The sequence below is a fragment of the Arachis ipaensis genome, chromosome B5 (genome assembly GCF_059453495.1).
Source record: "Arachis ipaensis isolate K30076 ecotype BB chromosome B5, ASM5945349v1, whole genome shotgun sequence".
In the NCBI taxonomy this organism is placed as follows: Eukaryota; Viridiplantae; Streptophyta; class Magnoliopsida; order Fabales; family Fabaceae; genus Arachis; species Arachis ipaensis.
Window position 1 is genome coordinate 24847426 of NC_142440.1, and position 12665 is coordinate 24860090.

A 12665-nucleotide genomic window follows, 5' to 3' on the forward strand; every position below is an offset into this window, starting at 1 on the left:
TAATACAAGGAACGACAACTAAATTTTGTTTATCACTTACATAGTGTTCATTCATAAACATATTTTTACAAGAAACCAAATGGTTTCTAACACAACTGGTAAAAATTACTATCAGAGCATAATGTAGAACTATAGGGTACCCTCTTATTATATAGTTCACACCTTTGTTCCCTTTGCTTCTTTGTATAGTTCATCAATATGATTCTACATATGTTTGTATAGTAACATTAATTTATCAAATTCAGGCACTCAAGCTGATGTCAAACATCTCATTGTAATTCATAGATAGCCGTCGAATCCAGATACAGGGAAGCTAAAACCAATTTACATCTAGAGGCTTGTTCAAATTCTAAAATAAATAAACGAAAAACAAGCAAACCACTAAAAACTTGTAAGGTTTGAAGTGAAACAGAGTGATGAAATATTGATCACGGCTTGAAGACAAACTTTATAATACTTGAGCAACTGTGATCTCTTCAAATAGGTGTGTGTTTGGATTGATGTTGGCTAAACTAGAATTTAAATGAAAGTGATTTTGTAGAATTAATTTTGAATAGAAATGAGTTTGTGCTAACATGATTTATGTTTGGCAATTTTTACTAAAATTAATTTTGATAAAATAAATATTATTTGGATAATATTAGGTAAAATTACTTTTAGATAAATAATTAATTAATTACTAAAAAAATATAATATTAAATTATAATATTATTTTTTAAATATATTTAATCTTTTTTATATTTTTTTAGTATTTTTTTATATAATATTTTTGTATAGTATTCTATTTTAGTATATTATAATTTTTTATTATTATAATAAAAATTAATATTTATTTATAAAATTAAAAATAACATATAAAAATGAACAATTTTATAAGTATTTTTTATAATAAAAATTAATATTTATTTATTAAATTAAAAATAATATATAAAATAACATATTTTAGTATTCTTTTTAAATATTTTTAATAATCTTATTTTTATTATTATTTATAATTAAATTTTTATTTAATTTATCATTTTTAATAAAAATAATAATATATATTATAAAAAATTAGAATAATAAATAATGCACAAAAATTAGAATAAAATTAGATCCGATAAAAACATTTCAAAGCAATAAAACTTCTCAAATACTTGGCCTTTCAAACAATGAAAGTAGAAAGAATTTAATTTAAAATTCTTTTTAAACTAGAGCAGTTACGTTGTTGCTCAACATAGCCATGAAGGCATGTTTGGGATGCTGGCAAACTAAAATGCACCGAAAAATATGTATAAGCAACCAGAAAAAACAAATAACAAAACGCAAACACAACATAGTTATCATGAATTAATACATGTGTATTTTGTGTGAAATAACTTTTGAATCAGTCTAAAAAAATAATGGATAATAAATAAATATAATTAGTTAATAAGGACAATGAAAAAGATTTTTGAAAAAAAATTTAAGAAAGCAAGAGAGAAAATTTTAAATTTTTGGTGTCTCTTGAATTTTCTTTTATTTATTCTTTTTGTCTTTTGAGATTTTTTATTTTGTGATTGAAATCGATTAATAAATGTATAATTTGAGAAAAAATATAAAATTATAAAATTAAATTTTTTAATAATTTTTATAATTTACAAAAAAAAAAGTTACATCGTGATTAATTGATTAGATTAACAAAATTTAGGTTAGATTAAAAGTTAAAATTAACCATGTTACCATGACAAGTCAATTTATTTTATTTTATTTAATAATAGTAAGATATGTCAAAAGAAATAATTTATTCTTTAATTTAGAGAGAGTTGAATAAAATTTATTTATTTTTTTTATTATTTTCTATATCTCAAAAAATAAAATGCAAAAGACATGTCCCTATCATTCAACTATCTCCATGTCTAAGTGAATTTGTCTCACTACATATCTGTCTGATATCATTTCTTTAACCTAAGAAACTTTAGTTTAGTCATAAGTCACTAAAAATAGTGGGAAAAAGCCTTGTACATCAGCAACATTTTTAGAAATCAGAATTCCACACTTTTTCATAAGATGTATTAATTAAATCACTTTTAAATTTTGCATGGTGAAGGAGCTTTTCCAATAAACTCATTCTTATAATAAATGAGTAATATTGAAGTAGGTATGGATATAAATTAATATGATAAATGAACAGTGAAGGGAAAAGTGTTACGACAATAATCTTCATAGCATAGGAGAAAAGGCCAAAATATATAAACAATCAATCGTGCTTTACATAGTAAGAATATAAATGCGTGACGTGTTTATCTCTAATATATTACAAAAATTGACTTGGGAAATAATAATGCAGCAATGAGATAAGTGTATATGCGGCTCTTGATTCCTACCAACCCCACATACAACTTCATTCATTTTGTTTGTAGGGCATGGCCATTGAACATGACATCTAAATTTTTTTTTCACAAAATTGGATCTTTGTGGAAAGAACTAGTCCCAGTCACCCTAAATAGAGATACTAATAGTTACTACTAGCTAGTCCTATATGAATACCATTACTGTCATCCTTAGTTGTCTGTAATAAAGCAGCATCCCCAATTTTTTTGGTAGAGTTTAATATCTTATGAAACAACAATCTTATCTACTTTAAGTGTTTATATTTGTTCAAGCACTTCTTACTCCATTTTCTGATAATTAACAATTTTTTTGTTTCTGGTAAACTCTGTTTTATTTTACTGTGAAGTATAAAGCCCCTAATCTTTTGGAGACCAATTTAGTAAATAGTTTAGAGACGAATTTGAATATTCAAATATAAAATATCGAAAAAAAGAAAAGATTTTTACTTGAAAGTGGCAATAATTGTTTCATGATAGTTAGTAGTAGTATAATATTTGCACTAGTTTTTTCATGGTATTGAGTGATTATTGATCCATGATCATGGGAAAACTCTAAAATCCAACTTCATCTGCTATGTCACATGGAAACAAGTTAATGAAACAGCAGAAAAGAATTGAATGATATTAATGGATAGTTTAGATATACATACAAATATTATATTAATAATATTTCTATAATTTATGTATAAATAAAGTACTCCAAGAGTACTTTTATATATATCTTTACTAGGATAGAAAATTATGTATTGTAATTTGTTAAGATCGTAAATTATGCTTTTTAAGATAGGAAATATTTGATATAGTTTCGTATCAAAAGTTGTATATACATGTGTTCATTAATAAATGAAAAATTGATAAGTGGTTAAATCCTAGCTCAATGAGAAAGTGTGATAGATACATATATATGTGCCAAGAGTAGAGAGCACAGAAAGAAAGTAAAGAGGAGAAGATCCTTTTTTTCGTTGGTCAATTAGTTTTGCTGTGTTTTGATGAAAGACAAATCCTAAGATGCCACTTTACCATTTTTTTTTCTGCATGGAAAGTTCCCCTTCCATTCAATTGTGGAAAAATTTTATGCACTTTCACTTTCATGTTAGAGAGAGTGTATTAAATAAAAGAGAAAACAACAAATGAAACAAAAAAGCACTTAAACCATTCTGTAAAAGTGGCATAGAACTTTGGGCCACTGTGCATTCTACAGAGGAGTTTATATACCAGTGACAACAACAAAGAAAGAAAGAGAAAAGCTAAGCAGTAATTATGATGAAGAAGACATGATCCCTATTATTTGGATGAGAAAGTAGTCTTCAACAGAAAAATCTGGCATTGTTATTAGCATGGATATAATGTTGGAGTGGTTTCCGGCAATGAAAATGAGCATAGAAATAATAATCATTAATGTTAAGTGGTGATGATGATTGATTTTGAGTGTCCACCACTCTTATTAGCTTCAACTATAAATGCTTTATTTCTCTTCTTCTTCCTTTTATTCACGCTCTCTCTTTCACTCTCTCTCTATATATCTATCAAGATTCTCTCACAGATTCATTGATGTCAACTTTGAATCAACTGTTTGATCTTCCAGAACAGATATGTTATGTCCAATGTGGATTCTGCACTACCATCTTGATGGTAATTAATTAATCATTAACTATGAATCAAACATTTATTGAGTTGAATTGAATAGATGACGATGATGCAGGTGAGTGTGCCATGCAGCAGCATGTCAATGGTGGTGACAGTGAGATGCGGACACTGCACAAGCCTTCTCTCTGTGAATATGATGAAAGCTTCTTTTGTCCCTTTACACCTCTTAGCTTCTCTTTCTACTCATCATCATCATCATTCAAAAGAAGAGGATGCAAACAACATCGCAACTAACAGTTCTTCATCCATAATGATGATGAACTACTCTTCTAATGATTGTGCAGAAGAGGATGTAACCACAATCAACAATGTTGTCAACAAACGTATGTGTAACACGTACAACAACTTTTTTTAATTATAATAATTTCATCATGTTTCTATATTATCTTTAATTTAATTTGTGTAGCACCGGAGAAAAGACAGCGAACTCCATCAGCTTATAACCGATTCATCAAGTAATCAAAGTTGTTGTTGTATTTTATATATTTATGTATATAGTTGAACTTCAAAAACTATGAATTATAATTAATAGCAGAATCTGTAATGATTTAATGCAGAGAAGAGATTAAAAGGCTAAAGGCAGAAAACCCTGAAATGGCACACAAGGAGGCTTTCAGTACTGCTGCCAAAAATGTAAAGCTTTTATTATTATTATTATTATTATTATTATTATTATTATTATTATTATTATTATTATTATTATTATTTAACTCATTTAGAAGGCTTTGTAGAATTAATAGGGAACCAGAAGTATTGTTATCATTATTTTTGACAGAAGTATTATTTAGATTTAAAAAAAATTAAAGATATATTTGGTTTGTATTTGTATTTTTATTTTTTATTTTTTTATTTTTATAAAAAAATAAAAATACAAACGAAAGGCACCCAAAATTTGTTGTGTTTATAATGCTGAAATATATTAGTCATTTTCAGTGGGCCAATTTTCCACCAACTCAGTTAAACGGAGATGAAGAAATTTGCAATCAGAAAGAGCAATTTGCGGATCTGGACTCCCAAGTGGACCGTCATTCTCATTCTCATGAGGTAATAAACCCATAATAACAATTATTAAAATAAAAATGACGAAGACAATATATAATGCTTTCTTCATTTTGTAGACTTAACAGCTGAAACAAGTTACTTTGGCTAATTAGAACTTTGTTATTAGAAGCAGCTCCTCTTGTTTGTCACTTTTCTTCATATCCAAGAGGGAATAATAGAGTTAGCTTATTCAATTCCCATTCATTCAATAACAAACACTTATCCTCATGCTGGATATGCCCATCAATGTGACATTTAGCCATTTATTAGAAACTACTTATGTACATGATTTTATGCATTATAATCAATCAATTACACTTGTTTCATATTTGTATAACCTGCCATATTGTTAAAGGATGGCTCATTTTTTAAGTTATAGCTAATGTTTGAATAAGCTTATATTATTCCAAGTTTAAATTAATTTACAATAAAATATCATTTAACCTATTTTTTCTTACAAGTATATATATACCTTTAAGTAATTTAATGAACTATAATTCTATAAATGACAACTAGCACTCTTAAATATTAAATTAGTACTATATATGTGCTAAAAAAAAGCTTAATAACTATAAGGGTTAAGTACTAAATTGGTACTCTATGTTTGGACAAAATCTTATTTTAATCTTTAAGGTTTAAAGTGTTCTATTTGAATATAAAAAAGTTTCATTTAATTTTAATGTAGTCCTACTGTAAAGTCAAAGTTAAATAATTAATGAAATGTCTTACATGATAGCAGTACAAGAATACGGGTTAATAATATAAAAAAACAAGTACAAGTTTCAGAGGCACAAAATCAATTATAGATACATCAATACATTTATTTATCATTTTTCTTAGTTCTATAAAAAATATTTCATTTAAATTGTAAAAAAAATAGTAAATAAATGTATTAATGCATCTAGGATTGATTTTGTGTCTTTGGAGTTTGTATTTGTTCTCTAGATTATTGACCTTGTTCTTGTACCGTTGTCATAGAGGACTTTCCGTTAATTATTTAACTTTAACCTTACTGTTGAAGCTAAATGAAACTTTTTTAAATTAAAATATGACACTTTAAACCTTAAGGACCAAAATAGGATTACGCTTAAACATAGAGGACCAATTTAATATTTTACCCTAACTATAAAATAAGACAATATGATTTAACAATAAAGAGATTTTTTTGTACGGAAGAGTAAAAATGGCTGAAAAATATAGACTTTTACTAAAGCATAAAAAGTATTATTAAGATACTAAAAAATTCGTGTATGACTAGATAAATGTCTACCTTTCTTACAGTACTTTTTGTCTTTATAATGACAAGATCAAAATTCGTGTATGACACTTTCAGAGCATCAACGAAGAAGGTGAAGGTTTCCATGGAAGAAAGATGCAAAGAAATTCCATCATGGCAAGGACACAACTTGAATGAAGAAAGATCAATTAAATAAGCACAGTAGTGCAATAACATATAGTAAATGAGAATTCAAAGTTCCCTTTAATCTGTATCTTATTTTATTAATGTTTAAGCTGCCTAGCTCTTATACTGTTTTTTCTTCTTAAAAAAATATAGATATCGATGCTCTCTTGGGAATGAAAACGAGTTAATAAGAAGTGCCAGTTGTTGCTACTACTAACATATATATTATTAGAGACTTAATTAGTTGAGAAAGTTATTAATAATTCATAGTTTAAGTTGTTGCCTTGTTGGGCCAGTTTATGAGCCTTTTATTATAAAGCTTTAATTTTTTTGGTGACTATTACAAAGATTTAATTAACTTGTGTTCTAAGAGTCTATTTTAAAAATATAGCAATAAAAAAATTATAATATTTTTTTATGTATTTAATGCATTAAAAATATAAAAAATTAATTTTTATAATAATTATAAAATATTTTCTTTTATAATATGCTTAATCTATGTTTTTAGTACATAAACTAGTAAAACTATGCCAATGAGTAATAGCTCAAATGGCATAGTCTCTCCATACTCAATTAAGAGGTTACGGATTCGAGTCTTCTATCTTTGGTATAAAATACAAAAAAAAAACAAACAAACTAGTAAAACTCTTATTATAATGCTACTATGCTATGAAAATAACTAAATTTTTATCTTAAATAAAAAATAAATATGTATCATAATTGTTTCTTTATATGTAAGTATGGTATTTAACTTTACTTACTTATCCATTAAAAATTACTAATGGCTAGTGATAACAGATACTAATAATAATTTATTTTTAACAGAATGAAATTATTTTTTATTATTTAAAAAGCTAAATCAAAATGTATAAATATGTATTTATTAAAATTTAAATAGTTTGTTATTATTATTAGTTAATATAAAAAATAAACACAATAAATAGTGATGGTTCCTTAAGGTGATGTTGCCATGGGGTAGCTAAAAGGGACAAAGACATAAATAATAATTTATATGTGTACCAACAAAATAATAAATGGCCTTATATTTCAACAAATTTAAACTCAATCGCACAAGTTTTACAAAATAGAAACAATATATTTCAAAAGTTGAATTCTACAACTTTTACATAATCATAATCCATAAAATGTAAATTAAAAAAATCCCAACTTAATCCAAACATATAAAGCTAACAATTGTACTTATAACTTAATCCTCAACTTTTCTCTGCAACTTCTCTCTGCAACTTCGTTTCACCTTCAACCTCAATAGTAGCCAACTTCAAAAATTGCTTCACAAGCAACTCTTGTCCTCTGCAAATGAGATAATGCAATGATTAGAATGCATTTGGAGAAAATTGCTAATAACAATTTTATGAGAATTCATGAAATGCAGTAAATAAACATGCTAATAAAGATGAAATTAAACCATGCTAGAAATCCATTAGTTAAGAAGAATGATCAACATCAAACCCCCTAGATCATTACTGACAGTGACGATAACAATAAATATTTAAAATCCTACTATGATCAGCATCTATAAAGAAAAAAACCTTTTCAGTAGACATGGCTAATTCTCCCAACTGCTTCCATTTAGACTCACTCTGCACTTCCGTGCCAATGCTCTGATCGAAGAGCAGAAAAAAGGATGAGTAGTTCTCATAATTTAAAGTGAAACAAGAAAGTAATCAGTAAGTTACATTATAAAACTTTTATAAGTCAAAGGCTATCTCCTTTCAGGCACATGAAATTTTTTTAACTTACCTTTGCAACCTCTAATCTCCCAAGCTACATGGCTAGATCGAACCTATAGTCAGGGTCAGTAGCTACTTCAAGAGCATCCTTTATCATGCCTCGTGATTCCAGGAATCAAGCCACACTACCATAAAAACATGTATATAATTTTAACTAGGACACATATATGACATCTTAGAACCAAGCTTTAGAACTGAATTCCTAATTTAGAAAGTAGAACAATACGCCCTCTACATTAAGAAGAGGGGTAAAACTGCAAAATATGAGACTATACACTTGTATCATGAAAGAACATCAAGCAATAACAATAACAATAATTCAGTGTTAAGAATACCATAACAAAGTGGGCAAGAAGTGATGTGCTATTAATGAGCTAGTACCTGTTGTGATGCTCTTTAGGAATGGATGGTAGAACTTCATTGGCCCTATCCAAGTCACCACGCATCACAAGAGTCCTGTACTCAATCAAGCTCAAAAGTAGCGTGTATCCCATTAAATTGAAACCATCAAGAACAGAAATATAATCAAGCACTGCACTACACTATTAGCGTAATATGTGATATCAAATGATACAAAGACTGCACTTACTTGAACTCTTTGTCTATCAAGTAAACCTTACTTTGGCTGGCAAGATATCCCAACAAGTACATAGGACGGTCCAAATGAGACATTGTAGTCACCTAAGTTCATAATGGTATTTATCAAGAAGCCTTAACTGAGGCAAGTAGTAAAATAAATCCTTTTCTCCGCAACGAATAAACTTATCAAGACGTAGAGGTGATAACAAGGAGTTCAATAAACATGAGAATTAGAAGTTCTTTCAAATTGAACCAAATAGGAGAAATTGGCAATACCTCTCCACTAACACAATAGTTAAGCCTCCAAGAAGAATAGTTATAGATAAAACAATCCCCAACCCAGATCCCTGTTCTCACACGCTCATTCATTTCATGGAGGAGCTCAAAGGCATCTTCAACACCTTGCTCATCAACGGCCGTTTTACTGTCAAGATATGATGCAACAACATCACGCTGCAAAAGTGGAAGTTAAAATTTTTATTGTGCCTCACTAAGCAAATTGCAACCCAATAAAATTTCCCCCCCTTTTTTGTGTGTTCGGATAAAATCAACTGTAGATAAAAGGATCAAGTTAATTAGAATCCTCACGTTGTACTTCAAGATGTAGAATGATGTGTCACTTGCAATCACCACTATCAGCCCAATAGAGGTTCTGGCACAATAAATATTTTAAAAGATTAACGACGACTTACATAGCAAAAAACAGAAAACTACACATCACCTCATGAAAGCACTTACTTTCACATTAACATCAATCCGACGAATCAACCTGCATTCAGCCCAATTGTAAAAGCAAATGAAATCATTTGAGCACATTGCCAGTACAGTGCCACCAAATATTCGTTCAGCTGAAAATGTTGGCCGGATACTCTTCTTTTCTTGAAAGAAAACATAATTCTCACTACAATCAAATTTCCCTGGAGAATAATTATTTCACTTCAAAGATAGCAAAATTAATACAAATTTTATTTTGGGAACCCAAATCAGGCAATCTTTAAAAATATAGTGCCCATGTCAAAGCATTACAAGCACTTAGCTCCTTGTCAAACAAGGATTTTATTGAGGTAAATTTTCATAGGTAGATAATTTTTAGATTTATTAAATTTATATTTCGGATGGAAACAATGTTGTTTTATAATGCTTAAATTAGAAGAATCAGATGAAATCCATTCCACTCTGGTGAATCTCAAATCCAGGCATCATTGTCATGAAAAAGAATTCTCTATAGAGTATAATCTTTTAACAAAAACAGCATAAGAGGAAAGGTTAAGAAGAAACGTGAGACAAAATATCATTCTTTCTAGGGGAGAAAAAAGTGTTATAAGCCCTCATTACCTAAGATCAAAAGTCAAGGTTAGTTAAATTATTCAAGTTCCACAAGCCATTGATGACAATTGGCCGAAAGGCCATAAGGAACCAAGCAAATTGAAGATAAGCTTAGAACTTAGTATTCTATGAATCTCCAATTACCTATACGTTGTGGAGTGCCATATTCGTAGTGTATCATTCTCAGAACCAGTAATAATTATAGGGAGCTCAGGATGAAAGCATACAGCAGATACATTGTGTGTGTGACCCTCCAAAGTCTAGACACAACTTTTAGTCTCCCATACCTGTTTCATAGGTTTTATCCATGTAATCATTCCAATCCATATATACATAAAAGGCAAACAAATCTTAGCAAAGTGTAAAGAAAATGGAAAACAGAAAGCAAACCTTTGCAGTGTGATCATCAGATCCAGTTATTAGGTAAGGTTTGTCACCACCTGTAAGGTTTGAGCATCCAAGGTAGAATTAGGGTCTGGAGAACCAAGATTCCAAATCTGCAAGGAAGATTATGGCATTAATGCCCTATATTGGAAATAAACAAAAATATACAGGAAACAACTCGTAAAGAACAAGAAATTAAACCATGCTAGAACTCATGAAATGCTGTACTTTCTCAATTGCTTGAAAATTGAGGGCAAAAGCTAATGAAGATGTAATTAAACCATGCTAGAAATCCATTAGTTAAGAAGAACAAGAAAAGAAAAGCATGCTCCAAGAACCTTACAATAATAATTCACTGTTGCAATCATGATATATAACTTACAGAAGCATTCAAAGAAATCTAGTTAAAGCATTTCATCGAACATGTTGAGTGCTAGTAAAATTAAAAAGAAACAAGAGATTTCAAAGTAAAAACTGAAAATATCAATATGAGCATATAATCATTATGATAAATTGCAGCAAAATAGAGCACCAAACAAACAATTGCAACAACCTTCAGTACAACAAACGCTAAGCAAAAATAGAAAAATTGCAGGAGAAAAAAGTAGAACATTCAAATACTCACTATCGGTGTTGAGTTTGAAGAGAAGAAAAAGTCGCTGGAAGGGGGATTAGGGTTCGCACTCCTAAAAGAGAGGAAGGGAAGGAACGGCGCGGGGACAGCGAACGGCGACCGGTGAACGGCGACCGGTGAACGGCGACCGGTGAACGGCGACCGGCAACCGGCGAGCGACGGTAACAGCGACTGGCGAACGGTGGGCGACCAGTGAATGCGAACTAGTGAAGGCTGTGGCGTTACTTTCTCTTCTCTTCTCTTCGCTTCGCTTCTCTTCTCATCTTCAAATGGCTGTGGAAGGAATAGAAGTTTACAGTAGATGTATAAACGGAGGAGGATAAGAGATGTAGGCTAAAGTAGAATAATGACGGTTATAAGATTAACCCCATAAGTGTCACAATATTATTAAATAGAGACGCTTAAAATAAAAGTCACAAAATAAGTGTAGCTATATAGTTAATTTGGCATAGTGACTCCTATGGTGGAAATTCAAGTGCAGTCAATTTTATGTAAAGTTGATAGCTGAGAACCGTTAAATAGTTTGATTAATTTGACTAAATTTTTATCTAACGGCTCTCAGCTATCAACTTCACATGAAGTCGACTGCACCTGAGTTTCCACCGACTCCTATATTCATTATATAGGTGGAATCTTTTGATAAATAATATTATCATTCCATTAAGAGTTTTAACTCACCTTATTGTAAATAGCACTAAATCATATACCTTAATGCTCTAATTGTTAAATAACTTGTTATTATCCATTAAACATTAAAACTAGTGGTCTACTAGAATAAGGTTAGATTCCCATCATTTAACAACAATAAGTTTTAATCCCATTTTAGTAGTAGTCTTTTTGAATTTATCCGTTGACAAATCTTTAGTCAAAGGGTCTGCTAAATTTCTTGAGATCTTACATAAGTGATGGCAATTACACCATCATCTATTAGTTGTCTCACAAACTCATGTCTCAAACTCATATGTCTAGACTTTATGTTATAAATATTATTATATGTTCGAGACTTGATTGATTCACTATTACAGAAGACTGAAATAGTTGCTGTCTGCTGTGGCCACAACTTTATATCATATAACAATTTTTTTTAACTATTCCGCTTCTTTACCTGCAGCTGATAAACTTTGTTTACCTCTTTTGAAAAAATAAAAAATATTATTTTTCATCCTTATAAAGTGCGTAGAAGACTAAAACCAAGAGTCTACAATTAGTAAAGTCATTGACACAAAAAAACTAAGTTATCTACTAACAACTCACAAATATTTTAATTCAAAATTTAACAAAAGTAAATTCATGTAACATAAGTATTTGTTTGTCAAAATAAAAAATACAAAATATCACTCAAAATCTACTTTAAAAATCACATGAACTTTGTGAAACTATTAGGCATAAAACTAGCCCAACTTATTACGCAACCATCCTAAGCACAACTCTTCTGGACATCCAAAGAAGACATCAACAAAAGTAGGATACTCAACAAGCTACTCAACATCTTCAAAAAGTTTATCATCTTGTACACCGAAGTTACGAATTGCTTCAAATAATTTAGAAAT

At 29.3% G+C, this 12665-nt stretch overlaps 1 protein-coding gene and 1 pseudogene across 2 annotated transcripts; one reads left to right on the top strand and one right to left on the bottom strand.

The window, feature by feature from the left end:
- Positions 1-3819: 3819 nt before the first annotated feature.
- LOC107641781 (axial regulator YABBY 4) lies at positions 3820-6652 on the top strand. Its single transcript, XM_016345239.3, has 6 exons — positions 3820-3983; positions 4054-4321; positions 4405-4453; positions 4556-4631; positions 4932-5042; positions 6373-6652. Exons 1-6 carry the CDS (start codon positions 3903-3905, stop codon positions 6451-6453), a joined length of 666 nt encoding a protein of 221 aa, XP_016200725.1. The 5' UTR covers positions 3820-3902; the 3' UTR covers positions 6454-6652.
- Positions 6653-7469: 817 nt separating this feature from the next.
- LOC107643348 (coatomer subunit beta'-1-like) lies at positions 7470-11485 on the bottom strand (annotated as a pseudogene). The gene is made up of 11 exons (XR_015883599.1): positions 11107-11485; positions 10488-10594; positions 10242-10384; positions 9510-9688; positions 9360-9423; positions 9048-9224; positions 8782-8873; positions 8574-8648; positions 8203-8317; positions 7992-8063; positions 7470-7752 (listed from the first exon to the last, which is right to left on the bottom strand). The product of XR_015883599.1 is annotated as a coatomer subunit beta'-1-like (transcript).
- Between the last annotated feature and the right edge of the window lie 1180 nt (positions 11486-12665).

Excerpts from the sequence above, each read along its gene's own strand:
- LOC107641781 (XM_016345239.3), top strand. The coding sequence starts at position 3,903 with ATGTCAACTTTGAATCAACTGTTTGATCTTCCAGAACAGATATGTTAT. Across the intron at positions 4,322-4,404 it reads CAACAATGTTGTCAACAAAC|CACCGGAGAAAAGACAGCGA; the intron begins GTATGTGTAACA and ends TAATTTGTGTAG. Across the intron at positions 5,043-6,372 it reads GTCATTCTCATTCTCATGAG|AGCATCAACGAAGAAGGTGA; the intron begins GTAATAAACCCA and ends TGACACTTTCAG.